A 26430-nucleotide genomic window follows, 5' to 3' on the forward strand; every position below is an offset into this window, starting at 1 on the left:
CTCGCTTTCTCTCTCTCTCTTTCTTCTCTTTCCCTCTTTCTCTCTCTGTCTCTCTCTCCCTCTCTCTCTCCTCTTTCACTCTTTCCCTCATTCTCTCTCACTCCTCTTTCTCGCTCTTTCTCCTCTCTCCCTTTCTCTCCCCCTCCCTCCCTCCCTCTCTCTATTTGATAGAACACCAAGCCTTCAGAATCTACTGTCCTTAAGTGCCTTCAGGTCTCTTTGAGGCCTGAGGAGTCATTCCTGGGAGTCAGTAGGTCCGGACCATTTATAACTGACATAGTAGCTAGGGATTCCCTGAGAAAACTGTTTCCTCGGTAGACCGGAAGGGGAAATGGGAGAGATAAAAGGGGACATCGCCCCTGACTTCCACTGTATTGGTTTCACGACGTAACTAACCCTGAGTCGTCGGCATCTGCCTGGATCCCCCCTCAATCAAAACCTCAGTCTGGGCTAGTCTGGATCGGCTTACAGCGGCGGTCAGAGCTCACGCTCTCCCGTCCCCTCCTCTCCAATTCCCTCCTGGGAAACACAAGCTCGAGACGTCTGGAGAGCCCTCCATCGGGACCTAAGGAGACGCGCGCCACGCGCCGGCCGCTCCCACCGCCACACCGCCATCCCTTTCCCGCCTGCCCTCGGGGGGCCGCGGCCCAGATACCAGCGCGTGCGCGCGCGCATGCGCGTGCCGGACCGTAACACCCAGGAGAGGGTTCCTTTCCGGCTCCGGAACCCGAGGAGGCTGCACCGAGTTTCCTTCCGGTCCCTTGGTTGCGGGAGCCCAGGCCTGCGCAGTCTGCGCGTCGTTTCCCTTCGGCCGCGGAGGCGGGGCCCCCTGGGAGGCCGGGCCGTTGGACCGGGATGCGGGGCTGACTTGGGATTTGTGTAGACTGGCGGCTGGCCGGCAGGAAGTCATGGCCGGCCTGGAGTTGCTGTACGCCTCGGCAGCGCCGGGGATCACCTGCCCCCAGGACGCGCTTGTCTGCTTTCTGCACTGGGAGCTCATCACCCACGACTACCGAGGCCTGGGCACCGGCGACCAGGTACCGTCCCGGCCCGGAGACCCGCTCCCCCGGGCACCGGGCACATACACGCATTCACGTACCCTGACTCCTTGGTGCGGAGCGGGTGCAGCCTGGTCTGACCCCCCCCCTCCAGACACGCTGCTTACCCGGGACCGAGACCCTCCCCCACAACACCCTGTACCGCTGGGTCCCCGGCACACAGGGCTGCGACGCGCTTACGAACACCCTCCTCCCGGCGCTCCGCGTCTGCCCACAGGCTGCCACACACCAGCCTTCCTCGGGCCCGGGCCTGGGCGCCCCCTGCCCCTCTCCCCCGCCTGCGGGCACCCTCCGCGTGCTCTCCCTCTTGGCTCCCGCTGGCCCCCTCAAGTCTGAGCTGTCTGTAAGAAGCTTTTCCCAAGCCCTTTTTCGTCTCGGGGCTTGCCTTGCGAGACTCCCCAATTTATCCTCTACGTGTGGGGTGTTGTCTCTCCCTCCCTAGACTGAGCTCCTTGTCCCCTTTCTTTGTATTCTTAGGGCTTAGCGCAGTACCTGGCACGTAGTATCTGTTAAACACTAGGTGACTGACTACTTCAGTTAGGAAACTTGTATGGCGGGCCTGCTGCCCTCCCCTTCTCACAGTGAGCAATGCCTGAAACGGCCAGACTGTCCCACACCCAGTGCGCTGCCCCTCCGCACGTTCCCCTAAATCCTCACACACGCTCACATGAAGTGGGAACAGAATCATAGATTTACAGCTGGAAGGAGGTTTAGAGGTGGTCACTTCAAACTCTCATTTAGATGAGGAAGTGGTGGCCCAGCAGTGAAGTGGTTTCAAACCCATGTCCTCCAACTCTAAATCAGCTCTCGTTACACTTTGTCACACCATCTCTTACTGTCTTCCTACTCTTTCCTTACTGGAGACCAGGAAAACACACACACACACAATCCAATACTTCTTCAAAAACACTCATACTTGGTGCCTCTCCACCACCTCTCCATGAGTTCTCCACACAGCCAAACATGTTTTCTCCCTTCCACTATACTTTCTCAATTCCAAATAGTCATTGGCATATACTTAGGGCATGCAGCTTTTTTTTTTTTATTTTGAGTTCCCCTTCACTTTGAGTCCAAGCCAGAGGCTGAGTGACCACCAGTCAAGGGTGCTGGCAAGGGGGATGGAATGATAAAATCCCTACTAGAGTCTCTTCTTACTTTGAGCCAATGATGGCATTCTAAAATCAAATCAAAAGACTTTGGGTTTTTCTACCTAACATCTCTCTTGTGGCCATTCAAGGCCAAAGAAGCTGCTTTTCCTCCTTAAGGAAGTAATATTCTGGTGGCTTCTTGTTTCTATCCCTTTTCTCTCCTATCCCTGATCCTGTTGCCAAATTAGCCCCTATATGATGGATTGAAGGTGCAGAATGAACCATAAATTTTTAGACAAAGCCAGTATGGGAGTGTTGTTCTGAAGAACAGAAGGAAAGTCAGGAGGAAAACAGACAAGACAGATTTGAAAGTTATGTGTTCACTTTATTACAGCTTAAAAGGAAAACAGCCTCTGTATATAATAGAAATTTGCAGTTTTATACATAATCCTATTTTTCTGTTATGTTGTAGAATGGAAATGTTTGTTTTATTTAGTGTTTAAGTTCAGGAAAAAAACAAGTTTAAATCAGTCCCTTTGAGAAGGATCAACATTTGAACTCAAATTAATGGCATGGGTTGTACCTTCTGTTGGTTTGTGTCATGGTTTGATAAAGTCAGGCATATGGCTGGTCTGTTTATCTTTTGAGATTGGTTTAGGGACTTAGGTTAAGCTGACCTTTCATCTTGTTTTTTGTTTTTGTTTTCTGGCTTTTTGGCAAGTGTAAGAGATGAATTTTGGAGTGGTTTGTCCTCCAATCCATATTCCACTTTGCTTGGGGAAGGGCTGACCACAGTTAGCTACTGTTTTAAAAACTCCTAAGTAAACCTTTCCCTTCTCCCTGCCAATAGGTGGAGGGGGTGGAAAAATGAAGGAACCAGAAGATCCCTAATAAATTTTGTTTGGTGGCAACAGTTATTGAATATTATTTGAAAGAAATTATTTAGCAAAAGAACCCTCAAATAAAAATCTACTTTTTCCATTTTGCTTTCCTCACACTTTATTAGCCAGTTAATAATAACTCACATTTCTATGGTTTACAGATGCTGTCCTGACAACAGCTGTAAGGTAAAGAAGTACCAGTAATAGATGAGAAAACTAAGTCTCAAAAAGGGAAATGACATATGTAAGATCAACATAACTAGTAATTACTGAACTAGAACATCTAAATCCAGACCTAATGACTCTTCAGGAGTGGGAAACCTTCAGCCTCGAGGCCACTTTGGGCCTTATAGGTCCGGAAGTGCAGCCCTTTGAATCCAAACTTCACAGAACAAGTGAAGCTTCAAGGCACCCCGATCTAGATTCTACTATATCATGTTGATTGTCACCAGCCAATTTATTAAAATACTACAGTTTTACCAATTGATTTGAAGTGGAAAGCAGGATAATATAGGATTATAGATCTAGACCTGGAAGTGACCTTGAAGATGACCCTCTAATCCAACACCCTCATTTTATAAATGAGGAAACTGAGACCCTGAGAGGTTAAGGGAATTGCCCAAGTTATACAGGTAGTAAATGAGAGAAGAATCTGAATTTAAGACCTTGACTCCAAATCTAAGGCCCTTTCCACTATACAACACTGCCTCTAATGTAAGCTATAGTAAGTTGGTTTGTTTTTTTAAAAAATCTGTCTATTAGTGTTATCAGAGGATATAGACCAAAGTTAACCATGTAAAATAGTTTAACTCTATGAGAGAGTAGGATTTATAGATGGAACCTCCTCAGGAAACTGAAACTCAAAGATATTAAGTGACTAGTAGATAGTGGCAGAACTGAGATTTGGGTATAGCTCTAACTCCTAATCTGGTGATCTTTGTGAAAAGAACATGTGAGCATATTTAGATTAGATGATCATTAAGGAGCTCATACAACTCCATGATTCTGTATTCAGAGTTTTTTCACTCCTGATGGTAATGACCTTTATGATCTGAGGATTTGATTTATAGATGCTCTCTATAGATACTCTTCCTTAGCCATAGACTTCACAAATGAGGCCTAGGTTCTAGTTCCAATGCTCTTTGACAGTATAACATGGGACAAGTCACTTCTTCTCTATGGGTCTCAGTTTCCTTCAGTATAGAATGATGAATTTGAACTAAATTATGTCTGAGGTATTTTCCAGTTGACCCAGCAATCTGTAATAAGACAGGGTTCTCCTGGAGAGAAGATCCAGAAACAGATTGTTGAACTATGGTCTTGTCATTCTAAACTGCCTGTCCTGCAGTAAACCTGAAGCAGAACTTTAAGAAATGGAGGGGAGTTATAAAGAAGCAGAATTCAGTTCGATATAAAGAATGATTTTTCTAACCATTAGATTTGTCCAACAGTGGAATCTTTTGGCACGTAACTGTCACTGGAAGTGTTCACACAGAAACTATATGACTGCTGCTTGAGGATACTATCAGCAGATATTCATATTTCAGCTAGGGGGTTGAATTAAATGAGATCCTTGTTGCTCAATAGGGTTCTATCATTCCAGAATTTAAAATCATCATAAAGTAATCATCCATTTCCTTGTCTCTAGAATCTGATTTGTAGGTGCCCTCAAAGACCATCTAGTGCAGTTTGCACCTAAACAGAAATCCCCATTCAGTCTCAGCTCCATTTTCTTATTTTTTGTAATTAACCACTTAAGAAAAAGTTTTTACTCCAAACTTAAACACCAAAAAATAATATTTCCATGCATACAGCAAACACAAAAAAAGAGAAATTGTTATGAAATCATGAACCTCCATTTCATACTGCTTGCTTTTTTTAAAAAAAAAAAAATATATAATAAAGTTTATATGTTATATCTGAGCTTCCTTCTGTTCTCTTTGGTGCATTTTAGAAAATGTTTTAATGGTATCCTTTTTTTGGCAAGTCTGTTGCTAACCTTTTAGACTCCCAGCCCCTTCCCTCCCATCTCCATTAAAACCAAGACAAAGGAAAAACATATCTATACATACATATATATATATATATATATATATATATATATATATATATATATATATATATATATATATAGACAAACAAGCAGAGTCAAGCACAATAAATTTACACAGTGGCTGCATTCAGGAGCTTATGTCTCTACATCTTGTGTCCATTACCTCTTTGTTAGAAGTCGTGTCATGTTTCATTGAGTGTCCTCAGGATCTGTTTCCATCATTGCATTGATTAGAGTTGTCTTTGGAGTTTGGTTTTCTTTATAGTGTTACAGATCTTTGTGCTAAGGTTTTTCCTGGTTGGTTCTACTCACTTCATTTGGCATCAGTTCATACTAGCCAAGATTCTCTAAAATCCTCTCTTCCAGTATTTCTTATAATGTAATACTATTGCTACAATCATATACCACAATTTGTTCAGCCATAGCTCAGTTTGCTAAGAGGCAATTTAAGGTGTCCCTTAGATTCTAGTTCTTTGATTTTCCTTTTCCTTTTTTTCTTTTAATTTTCTTTTCAAGATTAAGAAGTTTATTTTGCTTATATTTCTTCCCTCACCCAAATTATCCTCCCGTTCCCACTTGTTTTTCTGTTGAGTTTGATGTAAGCCCAAATTCTTTGTGTCTTTTGAACCCTTTGTTAGCCATTTTGTATAATGCTCACTTCCCAAACCCCTTCACCCCATTTTTATATATTTTCTCTTCAATTATGAGAAATAACAAGTTCTACTGTTTCTTCCTCTTTTCTATGCTAGTGTATTATTTTTCAACTTCCCATCTCATTCCCCTTTTCAGACCTTCAGAACAGAACCAGTCCACACTTATTTTTCTTATTTAACTCCTTCATTATCCTTTGAAGACAATAAGTTCTGAAAGGATACTTGTTTCTTCTCCCCTAGTAGAATATCAGCGCTACAGTTCCTTCAAACCACTTGAGTAAATTTCCCTCTAAGATTTCTTTGGACTCTTGTGTTTATATTTTAAAGTTCACAGCTCTCTTTTTTTCATCAGAAATGCTTGGATTATATTCAACTTGTTAGGGTTAATTACTCTTACTTGTAAATTCTCTCTTTGGCGTTTTAAATGTTGTATTCCAAAATCAGCTTTAGTTTTTTGTAGAAACTACCAGATCTTAAGTGGTCCTGACTGTGGTTTCTTGGTATTTGAACTTCTTTTTGGATTATTTGTAATATTTTTCTTAATCTGGGAGCTCTAGGTTTGGTTCCTGGGACTTTTCCCTTTTTTGTTTGTTTTTGGGGTTGTTGTTTTTTAAGTAAGTGTTTAGTGGATTTTCTCAATCTTTACTTTGCCCTCTAGTTCTCATAAATCTGAGCAGTTTGCATTCATGATTATCTGAAAGCTACAGTCTCCGGGCTATGTCTGGTAGTGCTGGCACTGGCTTTGCTGTTGACCACCTTTCCTATTGCCTCCAGGTCTTTAGCTAGTACACAGTTCTGGAGTGGAAGAATTAACTTACTATAGTTTCTCATTGTATTTCTTGATCATTAATCAGTCTGGCATAAACTTCAGGGTTTTGCTGGAGTAGGTATGTGGAAACTGGGCATTCTGTCTCCCATCAGGCCTCCTTTCATTTTCTTATACTGGGGCAAGCCTTTTATTGATGAGAAGATAATAGTATCAGAGAGGGGGACAGTCTTAAAAATTGTTATATGTTATCTGCCCTACCCACTGTGGGATTTTTTCACCTAACTGAATGGAATGCGGAGATGCTGATTTTTTCACCTAACTGGATGGAATGCAGAGCTGCTGATTTAGCAAATAGATGCAGTCATCTTTATACAGAAAGGAGATCCAGACTGAGGATAGGGATTAAAAGCCACAAGCATGTGTTCTAAAGAAAAACTAAAGGGACCCTGACTATAATATACCTTGTCTTTGTCTGAACCTCTGAATCCCTGAAGTAATTGTCATATACTTAAAACTGAACATATTAAAATCTAACAAGCTGTGATTTGTTGCTAGTTTTTTTTTTTCTGTTTCACTTTCACTAAGCTATTGAATTTCACTTTACATTTCCTTTAGTTTCGTTTCTGCCATTTTAAGGCCTCTGAAGTTACTCATCTTCCAGCTAGATCATTCTGAAAACATTCCAGGGATTCCTAGCTATTTTGGGTTTGTAGCATCCCAAGTGTTTGATTTTATAGTCTCTTTCTCTCACTTAATTTCCCTCCTGAAAGTGCTGTGTGATCTATATTTTTAGAAAATGTACTAATATATTTTCAGAATTTTTTTCATTTCAGAATTTCACAACATGCCTTGAAACAATTCTAGCGCTTTGGGGTATTGCAAAACCAGCGCCGGAAACCTCAAAATATGCAAATATTGATATTCACCTAGTCAGCATATCGTAGCAAAAAAAAGATTGGAAACCTTGGTTCATTTCTAGTTCTGACACTGGCTAACATTGTGGCTTTAGGCAAGTCACTTCCCTGTGTCCTGATCTTTTAAAAGGTTTGAAACAAATTATTCCTACTGTTCCTTCTAATACCAACAAGGACTCTGTATCTTTAAAATATAAATGCATGATCATTATATCCCCTTAAAATACAAAGAATAACTCATGCAATACATAGAACTTCCATAATTGCTAATGTGGAAAATAAATCTGGTTATCTTTATTCAGAGAGAGAATCTTGACTGGAATGCCATGGGTAATTTGATTAAAGAAAAGGGCTACCAAAATTTGGTTTTTTCAGTTGCTATTCTACATAGTCTTGTGTAATGTGATGAGTTTTTGCCCAGTGCAAATTTAAATGGTGTTCCCCTATTAGCTCCATTTTGGAATCTGCCCAAAATACCTAGGAACTTAGACAAATGTTTTTTAAACCAATAAAGTATGCAGTTATCCTGCCCCTAAGAAAGCTCTAGAAAGTCTCATTTTCACATATACCCTACCCATTATATCTTCACAGCCAGGTCCAGGCGATAAGAAATCTGAGCTGTTGCCACATGGATGGAATGCCAACAAAGATCTGTATGTCCTTCGCTATGAGTCCTTAGATAAGTCAAAGGAACTCCTTCTGAAGGCCATCATGGTGGATGATAGCATGATTATCAATGCTTTGGTGAGTTCTCTGCAGTTAAGCCCAACCCTACAGGTGCCTGCTAAATGGAGATATGACAGCCAGTCAGATACAGTGGGTTGAGTATCCACTTAATTTGCTATAGTTTCAAGGGTCTGGGAGGAGGACAGGCAGGACTTCCATGGTAAGGGAGGTCTCTTTTTCAGCCTGTAAACAAATGCTCCAAAGGGATCTGACTAAAAACTGTATAATCACAAATAGTATGTGAGTAGGGTGAGCCTAAGCATTCAGACCCACATTCATACGCACCAAATATTGATAATTGATTTTATTAGAACCCGAATTTAAGCAGAATAATGTTTTATGGTAGTTGTTAGCCCCATAGGAACAGTGCTCTAAATGTCATGATTATGGCAGGATTTGGTTATAGTATGTTAATGGTGTCACTGCAGAAGATGAGTCAGATCAATAATATCTGAGCTGTGACCAGTACTAAAGTTGTAGTGTGGTATAGTGGGAAGAGCGCAGTAGAGTTGGAGTCAAAGACTTGGGTCCCCATCCTACCTCTTCTCCTTAACTGTTTCCTTAGGCAAGTTGTTTCCTTCTTGGGTATCTATCTCCTCATTAATGTAAAATGAAGGGGTTGGACTAGATGATCGCTAAAGTCCTTTGAGTTCAAATCTACAGTTGTTTGACACTTAAAAGAAGTAGATTTAGAACAAAGAAAGGTCTATACTTTTATATACAAAATTGAGTGACCATAGAAAGCTCATTTCACTTAAGAAGTGGGAAGTACAACAGATGTCAGACAGTAACCTGAAATACTTTATTAGTGTCCATCTGAAGCTAATAGGCGAAGTGGTTTACCTAGAGGAAAGGTCTGAAGAAACAGAAGAAATCTCAACACAATTAGAGGACAAATATTGGTCAAGTCCTGATATTATTGTGGCAGGATTGTTCTCCTCTAAATAATATATGTTCTTTGGGAAAACCCCTGAAATTTCAGAAAACTGGACAGCCTTCAAACTAGTAAAAGAAAAAAAACAGAGGAGAGAAAGAGATTGCCTTAGGGATACCTCTTTGAATCTGTATAACTACTTTTCTTTACAGTTGACTTGAAGCCAGAATAGCCATGTTCAGAGCATAAGACAGAATCAGGGAAAATGATTAGAAGTGGAATTTTGGCATTCCAGTGCTTCAGAAACTCCCACATTTTCTCTTAGGGACCTCTCAGCCAGTCTCATATGTCTAAATCAGGGGTGGGGAACCTGTGGCCTGCAGGCCACATGTAGCCTTCTAGGACCTTGTGTGCAGCCTTTTGAGTGAGTCCAAGTTTTACAGAACAAATCATTTTATTAAGGGAATTTGTTCTTTGAAGTTTGGATTCAGTCGAAGGGCTACACTTGAGGACCTAGAGGGCCACATGTGGCCTTGAAGCTGCTATCCCCTCCTGGATAGTTTGGGATGGTGTGCCCTGAATTCCCTCTGAATCTCTGGCAACCTCTTCCTGACCGCCTAACTTTTCTTTCCCTTTGCCATTCCCTAGGAGTGTAAGTCACAACAGGTGGTGGACTTGACCCTGAACGTGAAGGATTATGTGGATGGTGAACACCTGGGTGACTTCCACAGGTACTCCCAATAATTGTCCCTCCTCCAGGGCACTCAGATAGGGTAAGAAGAGATCAGACAATTAGTGGAAAGATACTGTGGGATAATGAGATAGAGTTGGGTGAGATTGAGACAGTCCAAAGAGTTGTTTGAAACTAACCTAGAGATACATACCTCCCAGATGCTGTTAAAGCTCTTAGTTATCCATGTATGATATATTAGCAACAATCCCAGACTGGCTTTCCTCAGAAAGTTCTGGGATGTCCTCCTTAAACCAGGTAAATTTATTAACCTTCAAATTGCATAAATTATTCGGTTTTCCTAAAGCTCAGATTTGATTATGTCACTCCCCATTACCTTCAGGATAAAGTCCAGGCTCCTTAGTTTGTCATCTTTGAGATCCTCCACAATTTGTCCCAAGCCTACCTTTCCTGCCTCACTGTGGACATAGTACATAGTCAATAAATGGCTAATCCTTTCACAGTTAACCCAACAGTAAAGGATTATGAACCATTCTTCAAACACTTCTTTGGTTTTCCCATTTCTGTATCTTTATTCACATTGTTTCTTCTTCTTACAATCTCTTTCTTTCCCATCTCTGACTGTCAGGTTTCTATCCATTTTTTATGGCCCAGATTATATTCAAAACCTGTCTCCTCCATTTGCCTCTCTAACTTTTCAAACTCTATGATACTTTCCTCTTTTGTATCCCTTTAGCACTACATTTGTACCTCCCTTGTGGGACTTTCCTGTTCTGACTTATATGACATTTCTGTGTCTGCCAAATTTCCTGAGCTTATACTGTATACTTCCTGAAATTCAGGGAATGTATGTTATTAATCTCTGTCCCCAGTTAGAAAATTCAGTACATTTTTGTTGAATTAAATTGAATTTAGCCATTTATTAACTATGTACTATGTCCATAGAATTATTTGTGGTGGAAGTGTAATAATAGAAAAGAAATCCTTGAAAGAGAAGTTTTCTAAAATACCGTGTATTCCTTGGCAAGCCAACTTTCTATGTTCTTTGCCTCTGAAATTATATAAGAATAGCCTACAATAAAGTGGTTTAAGCTGATTCTTGAATTTGAAAGAACCACATTATACAGGAACTAGTCAGGAATGGGACAGTGAGGAAAATTAATTGGTATGGTACCTTTTTCTTTTGAATTATCTGGACAAGTTTCCTTTCCCAATCCATTAACATGGATGTTTGAGATTTGGTGATGAGGGGGACCCACATTTTGGAGAGAGCCACCCTATCCTTGTTGCCTTTTGTAACTAACACCCAGGGAAGAAATAGACAGCAAGTATGAAGGAACATCCACCCTCTGGATAACAGGACAGGCTAGTACATTTTAATCTCTCTTTACTTTAGTTTTCTCGTCTCTGCTATGGTTTAGGAACTTGTGCCAATCAGACCACAGATATTTATAGATGGTGAGGAACAAGTGAGTACAAAGATGCTTTGCTCCTCTGCACCTCTGTCTTCATTGTCACATTAGATGAAGCAGTGGGTTTCTTTTGCCATTGCCAAACTAGGGTGATACTGGGGAGATAAACCCCCATTCCATCAGGCTTTATTAACATGTAGCAGGCCAGCATCCAGAATGAGGAAGGGAATGGTAGCCTTGCTTTTGCCTTTGCTCAGCTTGCATCTGAGTTACTGTGCTGGTTTGGAGTGCCAAATTTTGGGAAGAACATTGATGGATTAATTTGTTCTCTTCCTGAACAGAACAATCAGGCTGGTTTCTAGTCCTGTTAGCATCTCAATAGGATTTAGTTGAAGGAACTGGGATTGTTAAGTTTAGAAAACAGTTGGGAGAGTGTAAAATGATTTTCTTCAGATAGCTGACGGACTATCATTGGGAAAGAGAGAAGGCTTGTTCTGTGTGACTCCAGAAGAAAATCTAGAACCAATGGGACAAAGAATTTAGCTCAATAGAGGGAAATTTTTTTTTTCTGACAATCAAAATTATCTCAAAAGGGAATGGACTTACAAGAAATCTCTGAGCTTAAAAATACCTCAGAGATCATTTAGCCTCACCCCATACCTAAACAGAAATTTCCTCTATAATTATTGAAGGGAAACTAACTACAGATATCACTGGAGAAGTATTTAGGTAATATGAATACTTGCTGGAAATGTTATAGATGAATATCCACAATTCAATTCAACATATGCAAGGCATCATACTAGGTACCAGGGATACAATGATTAAAAATGAAACAGTCCCTGACCTCACTAAGCTTCCATTAAATTAGAAGTGTTACATGTATACTAGTAAAGACAAAGTAACACAACGTAATTTCAAAAGAGAGAATATGTTAGTAACTAAGGATAACTAAGGAAAGAATCCATATCCAAAGTAGCTTGAGAGCTGTGCTTTGAAAGAAGCTAGGTATTCTAGGGCCAGCTAGGTGGTACAGTGGATGGAGCACTGGGCTTGGAGTCAGGAAGACCTGAGTTCAAATCCAGCCTTAGATACTTACTACCTAGGCGACGCTGGGCAAGTCACTTAACCCCATTTGCCTCAGTTTCCTCATCTGTAAAATGAGCTAGAGAACAAAATAGCACACCACTCTAGTATCTTTGCCAAGAAAACTCCATATAGTGTTATGACTGAACAACAAAGGCATTCTATAGGCGGAAGTGATGAAAAGTACATTCCAAGTTTGTGCAAAGCCATTTGTGCAAAGGCATAGAGATGAGGAGTGGGATGTCTTGTGTGGAGGATAGATAGGAAGCCAGTTTGGTTGGAACAGTGTTAAGGGGGGTAATATGAAATAAGAGTAGCAAGCCATATTTTTCAGGGCACCAAGTACCAGACTGAGGATTTTGTATTTTGTTTTAGAGGCAGTATAGAACCACTGAACATTTTTTATTTGGGAGATGATGAAGTTAGACCTGTGCTTTAAGGAGTATAGTTTTGTTAGCTCTGCAGGTAATTTAACAGAGAAGTTAAAGGCAAGAGGGAGTTATACCAGATGTTCTCTTAAAATCCTTTATAGTTTTGGAATTATATGATTATATAGTGAAAGGCAACAAGAAATCTTCCTTCACGGTTGCTTTGAATCAGGTGGAGTTTTTGAATAAAGCTTCATTTTTCAGTCTAAGTTTTCCCAAGGATTCACTAGACTTTGAGGAGAGTCCCTTCCAGTGTAATTCATACAAAGAAAGCATTATGGGGACCCAAATGCCTGATGATAAGTAAGAAACTGCTCCACCCTAGAATACATGCATCCTAAAATATTGGAGCTGGAAGGGACCTTTCAAGATTATGTCTTACTCCTTCATTTATAGGGAAAGGAACACAGGTTTAGAGAGAAGTGGGCTTGCCTGATGTCACAGTAAATTATTTACAGCAGAGCCAGATCTAGAAACTAGGTTCTGACTCCCATTCCAGAACTTTTTCCACTATATGATACTTGGGAAAATAATTCTTTCAAGGCCCTTGTAGTAGCATCCACATCTTATGTCCTGAGCCATTCCAGCACTCTGTGGTTGGTTAAAAAGAAATGCCTATTATTCCTGTACAGGTGAAGACAGTTAGCAGACGTTTAATGCACTTAGGACATGTAATAAGTTAGAATGAGAACAGGGCCTAGAACTTTCTGAAGTCCTGCCCTTCCCGGCTTGGTTTGAGCCATGCACATTGACATGTTCCCTGTAGTTATTATTTGCTTCCCTTCCATACCTTTTCCCAGGTGATACAGCCTCATGACATAGGATGAACAAACAATGGGGAGCCGGTGGATGAGTCCTGGGGGAGCCAACCAGCTGAAAGCTACATGCTCTAGAGCCCCATACCACTCAGATTCCCCGTGCCTCTCCCCCTTAGCTCTTTCTAATGGGGTGGTAAAGGAGGAGGGGCAAATCAGATGCCGAAGAAGCGTCACCCAAAAACTCGGAGACGCCAAGCTACTACCCCCTCCGCTAAGGGCTGCCAGGCAGCCAAACCACATCCAGGCTCCAAGGCTGCTCGCCTGCCCAGGAGCTGCCAGGCGACCCACAAGTCAACTCTCTTTAAGGTTGCTAGCCACCTAAATGTACCTGTATTTGACTACCCCTCTCGATCCCGCAGGGTCTACAAGAACAGCAAAGAGCTCCAGATACGGATCACCTCAGGCCTTGTTTTGCCCATCCAGAATTCTTTGAGAAAAAACGATTCGGCCAATCCCTCTCAGGAGTTTCTACCTGCCACCTCCAGAGAATACGACCCTCTCCGTATTCCCCCTCACCACCCACACACCAGCAGGCAACCTCCTTGGTAAGTGCAGAGTTGGTAGCATGTAGCCTGGAAGAGGTAGCAATCTATATCCAAAGTCCTAATCTCCTATTACTTGGACATTTGTTTGTCCTTGTTTTAGTCCTCTTCCTGGTTGGAATAGAAAATTGAAAATTTCTGTCTCTTTCTGTGCCTTCTATATATCAGGAGGGGCAACTAAATGGTGAAGTGGATAGAGCACCAGTGCAGGAGTCAGGAGGACCTGAGTTCAAATCTCATCTCATGCACTTGACACTCACTAGCTGTGTGACCTTGGCCAAGTCACTTAACCCCAATTACCTCATCCTGGGTCATCTCCAGTCATCCTGATGAATATCTGGTCACTGGATTTAAATGGCTCTGGAGGAGAACTGAGGCTGGTGACCTGCACAGCCCTCCCTCACTCAAAATAAAGTCAAGTGTAAGTCATGTCATTATTTCTCTAATGGCATGGTCTTCTTCAGCAGTGAAGGACAAACACACACACATTTACCAGTAACTCTGCTAGGCCCTTGGGGACACAAAAATTATATAAGCCCTTGCCTTTCCTTTAGGAACTTATAGCATTGGGAGGGATATGGGATGGACTACAATAGATATACAAAGAAGTGTAGCATATATAACAAAGTAGCAGCTTATAGTTGGAAGAAAGAAGTCATCTAGGCTATATTCCAAGAAAATTTGAGGATAGATATAGCTTTTGGCTGGAGGGAAATCACGGTCAGTTTTTGGCTTCCTCTCCTTATTTATTAGTACTCTGTTCTCAAATTGTCATACATGTGACCTATCTGTTTACATTTTCTGTGAACATTTCCCCAATAAAATATAATTTACACATAGTAGGTGCCTAATAAATAGATGCTTGTTGGATTTCATTGGAGGGAGGAAGTGGCTCCTGAACTGGACCTTAAAGGAGGAAAAGGATTTCTTTGGGTGGAATTGGGGAGGAAGTACTTTTCTAGGGTGGAGGCAGCCTAATCAGGGTCTTGGACATGGGAAGGGCAAAAGTAGTGAGATCAGAAAATTTAGAAAATTTAGTGGGAAGGGGGGGAATAAGGTGTAACTCGATTGAAAGACAGACTGGGTTGGAACCAGAAGATAAAGAGCTATAAATGGCAGGAAAAAGTGTTAGATTTTCTCCCGTAGGCAAATTTTTGATCAGGAAAGGGAACATATATGAACATTGGGAATATTACATTGGCAGCCACATGTTGATGAAGACTGAGAAACTGAAGTCATGGAAACTAGTTAGAAATTTCTGATTGCCTGGAATTCTTAACTCCACTGGTTTATGCAAGTGATCTTGAGTTAGTAGAAGCTGCCTTAGGGTCCTATTTGTTCAGTAGAAGCTCAAGCAACATAAAAATAGTATAGTAGGATTCTAGTGCTATTTTCTCTTGCACCCACTGCGTGCAAGAACGTTATGACACAACACAGCACATTGGAATAGAAAGAATACTAGATGGGGATTCAAAACCTGAGACTGAGTCCTGGTCCTGAAATTGAAGTCCAGAATCTTAGATTTTAGTCACAGCTTTGCCATTCCAGGACTTTGAGCAACTCTCTTCTACTCTCTGGTACTTAATTTCATCCTCTGTAAAACAAAACAGTTGGACTAGAAGATTTCTAAGGTCTTTACCAGCCCCAAGAATCTGTAGCTCCAGTGGTAATGAGGGTTCCTGAAACTGTTGGCTTACTGAAGTAATCCTTAAGGTATTGACCATAGTGAGTGGTTTCTTTCCCAATAGTTTTTTTTTTCAGTCTTTTTATTGGCATGACAAGTTTTGGCGGTGCTTGTACTTTTTTCAGATCATAAGCCATTTGAAATGAGGTTGTAAAGCCAGAACATTTACACAGATCAGTCAGTGATTCCACAAATATTGAAAAGCTCTGTCACATGTATAGCATTATGTATTCAGTACTATGCTAAGAGTAACACAAAAAAATTAGGATCATTTCCCTACTCTCAGCTAGCTTACAACCTAATTGCAGAATGTCAAGATATATACATGACAAGATAAATAACAATACAAGATGTCATAAAAAAGGCATAATTAGGGTTAAAGATAGTTTTTGCAGAGGTGTTAGGAGAGATTGGTGTCTATGGTTGCAAGCCATCTAGACAGGCATCCAGATGAGGTGAGACTGAGCTCACTGGGCATTGAAGAATGGGTAGAGTTTTGGTAGAGGGGAGAAGGCAGTTACACCAGGTGAAACACAGTGGTTTCAAAAAGCCCAAGGCATGTTGAACAGTCAGCAAATCCTTAGCCACCCAACCACTTCAGCACTGTGATCCATCTTTTGGGGCACATGTCCTTTTTTGTCCAGTTAGACTGTGAAGCTCTCGAGGGGGAACAGCAGAGTCTTAACCATCACTTAGCACCTTGTCCTCCTCTTTCTTTCAAGGCTTGTATTCAGGCGCCAATTCTTCTTTGAGAAGGAACCCTTCCCCACACCATCAGCTGGAAATGGTTCTTTTGCCTCAAGTTCTCCCAGAGCATATTACCTTTGTCTCTGATACAATTCAGTCTTGTCTCACACTTATTTGTGTACATGGCTTATCTTGATCTTCCTAAAATACCATAAGCTCCTTGAGGGGCAAGCTTTGTATCTCAGTTGCTGAGCACATGGCCTTGCCACTTAGTAGTAAACACAATTTATCCTGAGACTCATCAGTCAGGGTTTTTGGTTAATGGTACTGATTAGTAGGCTAGTTTGATCAGTGAAAATGCATGGAAGGAAGGACTGGAAGAAAAGGCTAAAAAAGTCGATTCATAATATTTTTGAGTGGAAGGGACCTTGGCTGTCATGTTTACTCCACACCCATCCTATATATGTGAAAAATGAGGCCCAGAGAAGTTGTCATTTGCTTAAAGTCACACAGGTAGTAGAAGTAGCAGAATCATGATTTGAATCCAGATCCTCTAACTTCAGATCCAGGGCAAATAAATCTCCCACACTGACTCAGTAGGGCTCAAATTGTTGTGGAAGATCATTCAAAGTTGAGGAGCTAGGATATATTAGCTTAGGCAGTGAAGGGGAGGCATCATTGAAGATTTTTGAATGGGAGTCAAAAGAGAAAGTAATAGGAAAGCAGTTCTCTTAAAAAATTGGACTGGTGGCAACCTTCCAACACGGATTAGAGGAAGAGTTGGAGGTCTTCTCTGCCCTCCCACCTCCTGACACCCACAGACATCATTCCATACAGTGAACAGGTGCCCAAGCAGGCAGGTGCAGTGCCAGCATTAGCAACACCTCACCCACACCCATTTTAGACCATGAAAGCATTTTAATCTTCAGTCCTTAGAGTAGGGCCTGGTTGGTGAGATAAGACAGAAAAAAAGAATGAAATTGGTTCCACTCATTTATGAGAGATGGCAACAGAGGCAAGAGGGTTTATGTAGTAGGCAGATATTCCTACCCAATGAGGAAGAGGGAATCATTTGGGTATGAGAGAGCGAAGCCCAGAAGAAATACATTTCAACTTCTTCTCAATAAGTCTCCTATGGCTTTGATGGATGATAGGATGGTCTCTCCTGTGCACTGACAGAAGCTCCAAGTTTTGGGATGGTGTGCAACTAAGCTTCTCCCTGTTCTGCTTGCTTCTCCTTATAGTTGAATTCTTTCCTTTCACCCCACCCCCACTTTCCCTCCAATACACCCTCCTTTGTCAGCACAGATGTCAGTAATGACACTAATTCCATTATTATAACCTAGCTGCCAAGTTGCTTAGCAACCAAACACACACTTTCACCTTTTTATTTCCCCTCAAATGCCCATCCTGGGGGTGGGACTGGAAGGAAAAAAGGAAAAAGGGAATAGCAGCAGCTGGGCCTCCTGTCTGGTTTCATTGGTGTGTTAATTACAGCATCCCAAAAAGCAGAAGTTGGGGAGAGCAATCCCTTTCCCTTTTCTTTCCTACCAGGGGTCATTTGGGGCCAAAAGAGCCATGGGTGAGCCAGCTAACAATTTATCTTAATGGCATCTATTTAACAAGTAGGCCAGAAACTCCTTGGGCTCTAGAGGCAGCATCTGACTTGAGTTCTGTGGGAGAAGTAGCTAGTTCCCACTCTGCGTTGGACTGTTGAGCCCCCAAAACTATTAAAGCTATGGATAGAAGTATAGAATCCTAAGCCAGGAATTAATGAATCTTCCTCCCCCAAAATTAACTCATCCTCCATCCTCAAAATATAAGACTTAGAAGTGAATGAGATGTCTTGCCTAGACCTGCTGGCAGCCAACTGCCTCATGATGTAACAAGTATGAGGGAATATAGGTGAAGAAAACATTTGGTTGGGATGGGTTATTTGCAGTCCTTTTTGGAAAGGCTGCTCTGTAAAATGAGGGGTTGTAGCTATATAAGGTCCATCTCTTTCAGCTTTAATATTCTATGTTCTCAAGCCCCTTTCAGCCCTGATATTCTTTGGCTTCTGAATATCTGTTTCAATGTCATCTGACTGTCATATCTGTGTGACCTTGGGCAGCAAATATGTCACTTAATCTTACCGTGCCTCAGTTTCCTCATCTGTCTAATGAGGATGATGGTAACTCACATTTCTGTATGCCTTTAAGGTTTACAAAGTACTTTCTTCACATCTCCCCCATTAGATAGATGAAGAAAACGAAAGCTCAAGCAAAGTTAACTTGCCACAATTAATAGTTTCAAATCCATAGCTTATTAACCACAAGTTCTTTTTCTCCTTTGTAATTCTTAATGAGACATAGAAATTCAGGTTTATTAAGGAGAGCTCTTCCTAACCTTTCCACAGTCCTTTTGTCTAAGCTCACAGAAAGTTTATTGAGGGAATTTTTATTAAGGGGATTTGTTCTGTGAAGTTTGGATTTAGTCAAAGGGCCACACTTGAGGACCTAGAGGGCCACATGTGGCCTCAAGGCCACAGGTTCCCCACCCCTTGCTTATTCTCATGTCTAAGCTGAGTCCATTCTGTCATAGGCAATGCTTATTTCTCCTCATTCAGTCTATCATCAGTGAAGCTGGAGAACTACCAGTTTACCAACCACTCTTATTCCCTAATCTTAAAGTCAAAGGCAACCACTCCTTAGCTTTTTCCTCTCTAGACTAAACAATATCTTTGTCCTTTGCATTGGTGGCAGATTCTTTTTAACTCCAACATAAGGCTGACCTTTTGGGGGGCTTCCACTGCAGGACGGTGAGATTCTGTTTTTCTTAGGGCTCCTGCTGGCATCTTTAAAGTGGTAATTTCAAGAGAAATCAAGCCAAACACTTATTTGCAAACAAACTTGTCTCACGGTATTGCAATAAAAATCTCCATACAACTCAAGAATTTCTTGCCCTTAGCTAGTAGTCTTCATAGCCAGATTCCAATGCAATGAAGAAACTTGGGCAGCCCCTTTGAGTTTTTGGTAATAAGATTTATCTTGTTTTCAATTAATAATCCAAAGAAAATTTTATACCTTGGGAGATTTATTTTCTGCCCTCCATCCCTATTCCCTACCTTTCCATTTTTAATGCATTTTACTCTGGGGTCTAATCTACTCAGAGCCCTTCTGGACTTTGTGCCCAGTTGTGAGTTCCATATTTGAGGGGAAATATTGAGAAGGTAGAACACATCCAGAAGAGGGTGACCAGAATAGGAAGGGGACTCAGACAGCATCATACAATGATTACTTCAAGGAAATGGGAATGTTTAGCCTTGAGAAGAGGTAGAGGTCAGGCTTGTTTGAAATTTTCAAATATCTAAAGAGTTGTTCCATTAGCTTCACTAGAACAAGTAAAGTTATAAGGAGGCCAATTTCAATTCATTATGAGGAAGAATTTCCTAACTATTCAAAATATCCAACAATGGAACAGACTGGGGAGAATCAGATGCTCCCTAGTATTGAAAGTATCCAGACATAGGCTAGATGATCACTTGTCCAAGGATGTTGTAAGATTGGAGAGGGGTAGAATTCATGTTTCAGGTACTGGTTGAGCTAGGCAATATTTAAGGTCCTTTTCAACTACCAAGATTTTGTGATCCTATAATAATATTCTTATCCTCTTCCTTAAAAACCTATAGCTTTCCCTCATAAAAGAATAGTGGCAATTTCATTCTAAGCTGAGAATACATTGGATACATCCAGACCGAATATATAAGCCCTTAATCCTGCTTACAGATTCAAAAATCTATTTAGCTTTCCTTCCCCTGGGACTTAGGACTTAATTTGTAGTATTTTCATCAGACTGACCTTGAGCTAGAATACTTAGAATCACCAAGTAGCTGTAGGTTCAACAGTGAAAATGACAGAAGTAGGTGTGTAGCCTTTATACCTGATTCTCCATGTTCATATTTATCCTGTGTATGTTTAACATAACTGCATACTTCCAGTATCCTCTAAAATGCCCTTTAAAATAAAGGATTAAAGCTCTTAACTAAACTGGTTTCTTTAATCATATGCCAGGTAGTACATACATCAAGGCTTTGTTATATGATATGTGTTGTCCTGCAGCGTCTTAGGGCTTTTAGCACAGGGCCTCTTGCAAATGATGAGTTATAGACATTTAACAGATTTACGTAGGATAGAAGCTAGCCATTAATCTACAAAAGTTCCCCAGGAAACCGGTCATTCCATGTCTGGTTTTTACTTAGAATCAAAATATTAGAAGGGATGATTAAAAGTTATCTAATCCAATCTCCCACCCAGTCCCTTTTACAGCATCTCTGACAGGAAGTATTGAAAGGTCCTTAAGACACTAATAAAGCAAATGCTTTCAACCCTTAGCTAATCAGGTAAAGGAAGAGATTGAAAAGGATCACTTTTCTTTTAAATTGATGTTGGTATGAAAATGCTATTCCCCACTAAAAATTTCACCTGAATATATCCAAAGGATCTAGAACAATGTTTCTGATCACCTCAGAACCTTAAATCTGCTGGAGCATATTGAGGATATCCCAGTTTCCTACCTCCTCCTTCCCTTTCTAGTCTTTTACAGTTGTATGTATATCTACCTACTTACAGCAACATGGTATACTGTAAAGAGGAATCGCAGTCAGAAGACTGGGTTTAAGGCCTGTTTCTGCTACTTATTGCTGTATGACCTCTGTGCAAATGCCTTCATCTTTTGGGGCCTCAGTTTCCTTACCTGTAAAATTGGGATAATACCACCTAACTGGTTATGGAATCAAAGATGATCCAATGTTTGTGAAGATGCTGAATTAAGCCATGAAGTACAAGGTAAATGTAAAATAGCTTATGTGCCTACATACCTGCTTTCTGTGTTGCATTACAGTTTTCACAGGGTTTTTCATCACATCCATGTGAAGCAGGTGATACAAGGTGATTTTTATCTCTTTTTTAGTGAAGAAAACAGGTTCTGAGGAGTTGTGCCTTGCCCATGGTCAAACAGTAAATAACTAGAAAAGCCAGAGATCTAAATCTTCTGGTTCTTAGTCATGTATATAAAATGGAATAAATGTGAGACAAATATTTGCCCAGAATCTGACATATGAAATATGAATGAGACTTTTTTGGTACATAGCTATACATTTTTTTCAGGGAAATCTCATTTGAAGCATATAATCTATTATGGTCAAACAGATATGGCATATGTCAGTCAAATATTTGTGTACCTATAATGTGCAAGGCTTGCTTTAATTTATGTATATGCATGCCTACATCAATCCCTCCATTGATATTTTCTATCATTTTAGTTACATGCCTTCTGTTTATTGGTCAAAAATTGCAAATGAAGCAGGGGAAGAAAGCTATATTCTCTTGATACAATGGGTATCTGCTTCATGCTGCCTGGGAAATAACACTATAAGTAACAGCTTCCCAGGAGGATAGATATCATAAGTTGCCTGCTGCCTCTTTCAAATGGGGTAATCTGTGAATTTGGTAGTAGTTAACATTGCAGAAATGAGAAAAAGGAGAGAGTAAGTGTCATGAAAACCCTCGAAGGAAGAGAGTATCAAGAAGAGGAAGGGTGATCAGTATCAAAAGCTGCAGAGAGGTTAAGAAGGATAAGGATTGAAAATAGGCCATGAGATTTGACAATTAAGAAGTCTGTGGTAAGTTTGAAGAGAGAAGTTTCAGTGGAATGATGAAGTCAGAAGCCAAAAAGTTCAAACAGGAGTGAAGAATAGAGTGAGAGAAAAGAAATGGAGGCACCTCTTGTGAGATGGTTTCTCAAGGAGTCAAGCCACAAAAGGAGAAATGACATGGGATTACAGCTAGCAGGGATGGATGTCAAGGGAGAGTTTTTGAGGATTGGCATGTTTGCAGGCAGTAGGTAACAGTCAATAGACAGATCAAAAATAAGTGAGAGAGTAGGGATGATAGAGGGAAGAGTCTGCTGGAGAAGAAGGGATGGAATGGGACCACATTTCCATATTTGGAGGGGTTTGCTTCAGTAAGGAGAAGGAACTGCCTCATCCTTTGAAATGGGTAAAGTCAGTGATTGTGGCAAAAAGCTTCTGGGAGATATCGGTTGAGGTAAGAGAAGAGGAAGTTTTCAGCAAATGACCTGCATGAAATATGAGGCAAGGTTCTCACTGAAAAGGTCGAGGGGGAGGAGGAATCTGTGATATGTCTAAGGAGGGATGAAAGGTTTGGAAAAGCCACTGTGGTGAGTGGGATAGTGAGTCAATTAGGAATTTATAAAAGGATTACCTTATTACCTTGCTAGAATTGGCAGTGGGGAGCAAGGAGAATTCCAACTCCCCCCCTCAACAAGGGAGAGAGAAAGAGGTGGGGCAAATGAGTGAAAGTGCAACAAATACTAGAAAAGGAAGGCCAGGGAAACTGTCATCAGAAGGATGCCCGGTTTCACTTAGAGCCAGAAGATAAAATGAGTGACAATAGAAAATTTGAAGATGAAAGCAAATTTGTTGCCTACAGTAATCAGTAAGTAATCCATTTCCCCCAGGATTCTCCATTAGACCACATCCAGTAAAATGTAAGACCACCCCAAGTATATCATATATGTATATGTCTAGAGAGTCTCCAGTCTATTTTGTATCAGTTTTCAAGAGTGAATGTTATGGGTATGACCCCTCTTTCTTTCATGTTTTTTGTTCACTCTCAGCCCTGCCCCAACACTATTATTAAGTGAATAACAGATATTGTGAGACCTATGGAAGTGAATAACAGATATTTTGAGACCTATGGAAGATGCCATTTAGCACGAGAAGCATGATGACGGTGGCCACCAGAAATCTTATCCTGGTCACAGGTGCTCTGTGGCCGATTGCTTGTGGAACAGGGACCTGAATCTGTAAAACACACCCTTCCTTGGAAATAGACCTGCATCCACACTAAACCACAGAATCCTTCCTGGCTCATTAGTAGGGACTGGAACAACACCAGTTTTTGGGTTTTTCAGGACTTTAAGTTGTAACTCTTTTTTTGAAGTAATCTTACTTTTAGACAGAACTAAAGGCTTACCTGGGATCAGGAGAGAACAAGCCTGTGCACCAAGAAACTGGCTAAATGGCATTGTCACCTCTGGGCTATAAGTAGGTTGTAAAGGACCTTTAGGTCCTTTGAATTCTGTCTTTCCTCTAAGGCCAAAATGCTGACCATTGTCCCTTTTCCTACTGCCAGAGTTATGTACGTATTATCCCTGCCTCCTCAGCCACCATGCTCGGGCTCTGTCCCCTCCCACAGGTGCCAGGCTGATGTTGCACATTCTCTTGGCTCTAGCATAATTGTGTTTCATTTGTTTCAGGCGTGATCCCCTGGGTCCCTTTGCTGTTGGGGGAGAGGACCTGGACCCCTTTAGGTGAGTGCGGGTGGGGAGGTGGCAGCTCCAGGTTGCTTTCAAGGCTTTCCCTGCCTCCAGCTCATCTTCTAATTTTAGAGCTATTCAGTCATGGTTCAGAGTGGAAGAGGTAGGAGGAACTGAGCAAATCAGAAATAATTATAGCTCGTCCTACTCCTGACACCCAACTTTGGAAAGGGGAGCTTTTGTTTGACAGAGAAATGGAGAATGGTGTCAAGACTTAACATTCAGCAACTCTGGAAGGGAAGTTTGAGGGGGGGGGAATGTAAGCAACTGATTCCTAGTTCCACTTTCCCCACATGCAAAATGGGAGTATAGAAAACGATCTTGCCTGACAGGAATACTGAATTTGAAAAGAACAATGAGTGTATGATTAGTTACCAGCCCCAGGGAAGTTCAAGTGGGTGTCCTTCTTAGAAAACCTTATAGGCTATTTATAAATTCTTGATGTCAGACCCCACATTGCAGAAATTGGTCCTACAGTAGCTTTAGGTCTTGTAAGTGAATATTTTGTGATTTCCCCTGAGCTTTATTGAATAACCTTGTTCACTTGCCTTCTCCCTCATGATTCCTTTCTTTACCAAATCATTTGGATTAGATAGTAATCTCTTTTGCAAGTTGATGCCAACTTTGGGATCTCTTTCTAGGGATAAAAAGGTGGGGGGCTGGGGAGTGCAGGATACCCAGTAGCTGTTTGGCTCTGCATGCAAGTTTGGATACATAAGTTTAAGTCTCCCCTCCTGTGAAGGTTCAGATATATGGAGTTGCATAAGGCAGATGAACCGGAACAGTGATGGCCAGTTTTCCATTTTAAGGCCAAATGTGGATCTTTAGAGCTTACAGTGCAGATCCTAATGTAAGCATGAAAAAGAAATAAATTGCCATTTTGAGTTATATTGATACTATGGTTGAATAATATTTGTTCTTCAGCAGGTATAAAATATGACAGTGTAGCAACAGCAAGGGCAATCTAATGAACCAAAAGTAGAGAGAGCATTTCTCTTACTCATTCAGAAACTGATTGTGGCCTTTTGCTGATGACACCGGTGAATTCTGACTCCTACCTTTAGTTCCATTGAATACCCTTTTTCTAGAATATAGGAGTGATTCTCTTTGTTTCTATTACTGTTGACTCATGTAGCCTTACAGAATTGGATTTACCCTTCAGAACTGAGGGCACAAGTTCAGAGCCAGATTCATATTTCAATCAATAGAATATGCTCTTCTACACTCACCACTTCCTATTAGTATGTAGTTGTCCAGCCAGATTTGCATCTCATCTTTGGCTATCAGAGACAAACTTCCTATCTGTCCAACAAGATAGGAACAGAATGGCAATATCTTTCCTTGTACCCTTTATATTTGCCCAGAGATACCTACTGCTCACCCTAATTTCTTTCTTGCTTCAGGGGTCAGGGTGGTGGCATGATTTTGGACCCCTTGAGATCTGGCTTCCCAAGAGCTCTCATTGATCCATCTTCTGGACTCCCCAACCGGCTTCCCCCAGGTGCTGTTCCTCCAGGAGCTCGATTTGATCCTTTTGGCCCCATTGGAACTAGTCCATCTGGGTAAGTATTTAATGAGTACCTCACCTTATATGGCAGGAGAATTGGCCCCCTGGATTTGATCAAGGGGTACTATGCAATCAAAGGCATCCTGTTATGTTCCTCTCGTTTCTATTCAGCCTTGCACAACCCACCTCCAGTGTCAGAAGCTTGTCTCAAGACTTTAGGAGCTCTCCTCCATCTTTTTCCCATGAGGGGCATAAGCCAGTTGCACCTATGGTTAAATGAGAAGGCTCCTTCCCTGACCTGTCATGGAGAATGTACTCAATCTAGAATCAGAGGACCCGGATTCAAATCCTGACTCTGCTATTTCTTACCTGTGTGACCTTATTTAAGTCACTCTAAGTCTCTGAATCTCAAGTTTCCTTAACTTAAGTGAAATGAAAAAGTTAGAATAGATGGCCTTTGAAAGGTCTTTTCTAGCTCTAATCTTATTATCTTGTGATCCTTTGATTTTATGACTTCTGGTCATTCAGGGAACTACAAATCCCTCTTCCTCCCTAAATTTACCACTGCTATTTTCATTACAGACCCAGTCCAGATCATCTCCCACCCCCAGGCTATGATGACATGTTTATGTGAAGGCCATAAAAATGTAACATCCCAAAGTGAGCATCCTTACAGAGCTGAACCAAGATCATCAGTTTTCATTCAGTCCTGGAGCTTAGGAATCCTCTAATGGATTGGAAGTTCAGCTGGAATTGCCTGCCCATCCCCACAGTAACCAAGACACCAATCCATTCTCCACCTCTGCCTTGAAAAATCTCACTGCTTGTAAATCAAGAAGAGAAGTCAACGTGTTTATCTCTTTCATCACCAGCTTCTGGTTCTCATAGGAAATTTTTGGCAGTGTATGACCTCATTCCTGCTTCATTTCTGGTTGCAGTGTTCTGAGGACAGAAAGCATTTGATGTATTATTAAGAACTCAAATGTCAATACAAAAATTGTGTTGTTGGGTCAATCTTCCATTTATCTTTTTTTTTTTAATGCATATAATGTTCCCTCCAAAACAAAAGGTTTTGATGTTTTAAGATTCTAAGACTAGCCTTCCCTTTCTTTTCCCCAGTGTGTGCCTTTGTATAATTTTCACATGCTTTTCTTTCATAAATTACTATTACTGCTTCTA

The 26430-nt window shown here is 41.1% G+C and overlaps 1 protein-coding gene across 1 annotated transcript; it reads left to right on the forward strand.

Annotated features, from left to right (window-relative positions):
• Positions 1–619: 619 nt before the first annotated feature.
• PSMF1 (proteasome inhibitor subunit 1) lies at positions 620–26430 on the forward strand. Its single transcript, XM_072631694.1, has 7 exons — positions 620–1037; positions 8008–8160; positions 9665–9747; positions 13811–13996; positions 23685–23738; positions 25148–25306; positions 25834–26430. The coding sequence occupies exons 1-7, from the start codon at positions 909–911 to the stop codon at positions 25883–25885; spliced, it is 816 nt and encodes a 271-aa protein (XP_072487795.1). The 5' UTR covers positions 620–908; the 3' UTR covers positions 25886–26430.

This window comes from Notamacropus eugenii, chromosome 1, assembly GCF_028372415.1.
Source record: "Notamacropus eugenii isolate mMacEug1 chromosome 1, mMacEug1.pri_v2, whole genome shotgun sequence".
NCBI lineage: Eukaryota > Metazoa > Chordata > Mammalia > Diprotodontia > Macropodidae > Notamacropus > Notamacropus eugenii.

Excerpts from the sequence above, each read along its gene's own strand:
- PSMF1 (XM_072631694.1), top strand. The coding sequence starts at position 909 with ATGGCCGGCCTGGAGTTGCTGTACGCCTCGGCAGCGCCGGGGATCACC. Across the intron at positions 8,161-9,664 it reads GCATGATTATCAATGCTTTG|GAGTGTAAGTCACAACAGGT; the intron begins GTGAGTTCTCTG and ends GCCATTCCCTAG. Across the intron at positions 13,997-23,684 it reads ACCAGCAGGCAACCTCCTTG|GCGTGATCCCCTGGGTCCCT; the intron begins GTAAGTGCAGAG and ends CATTTGTTTCAG.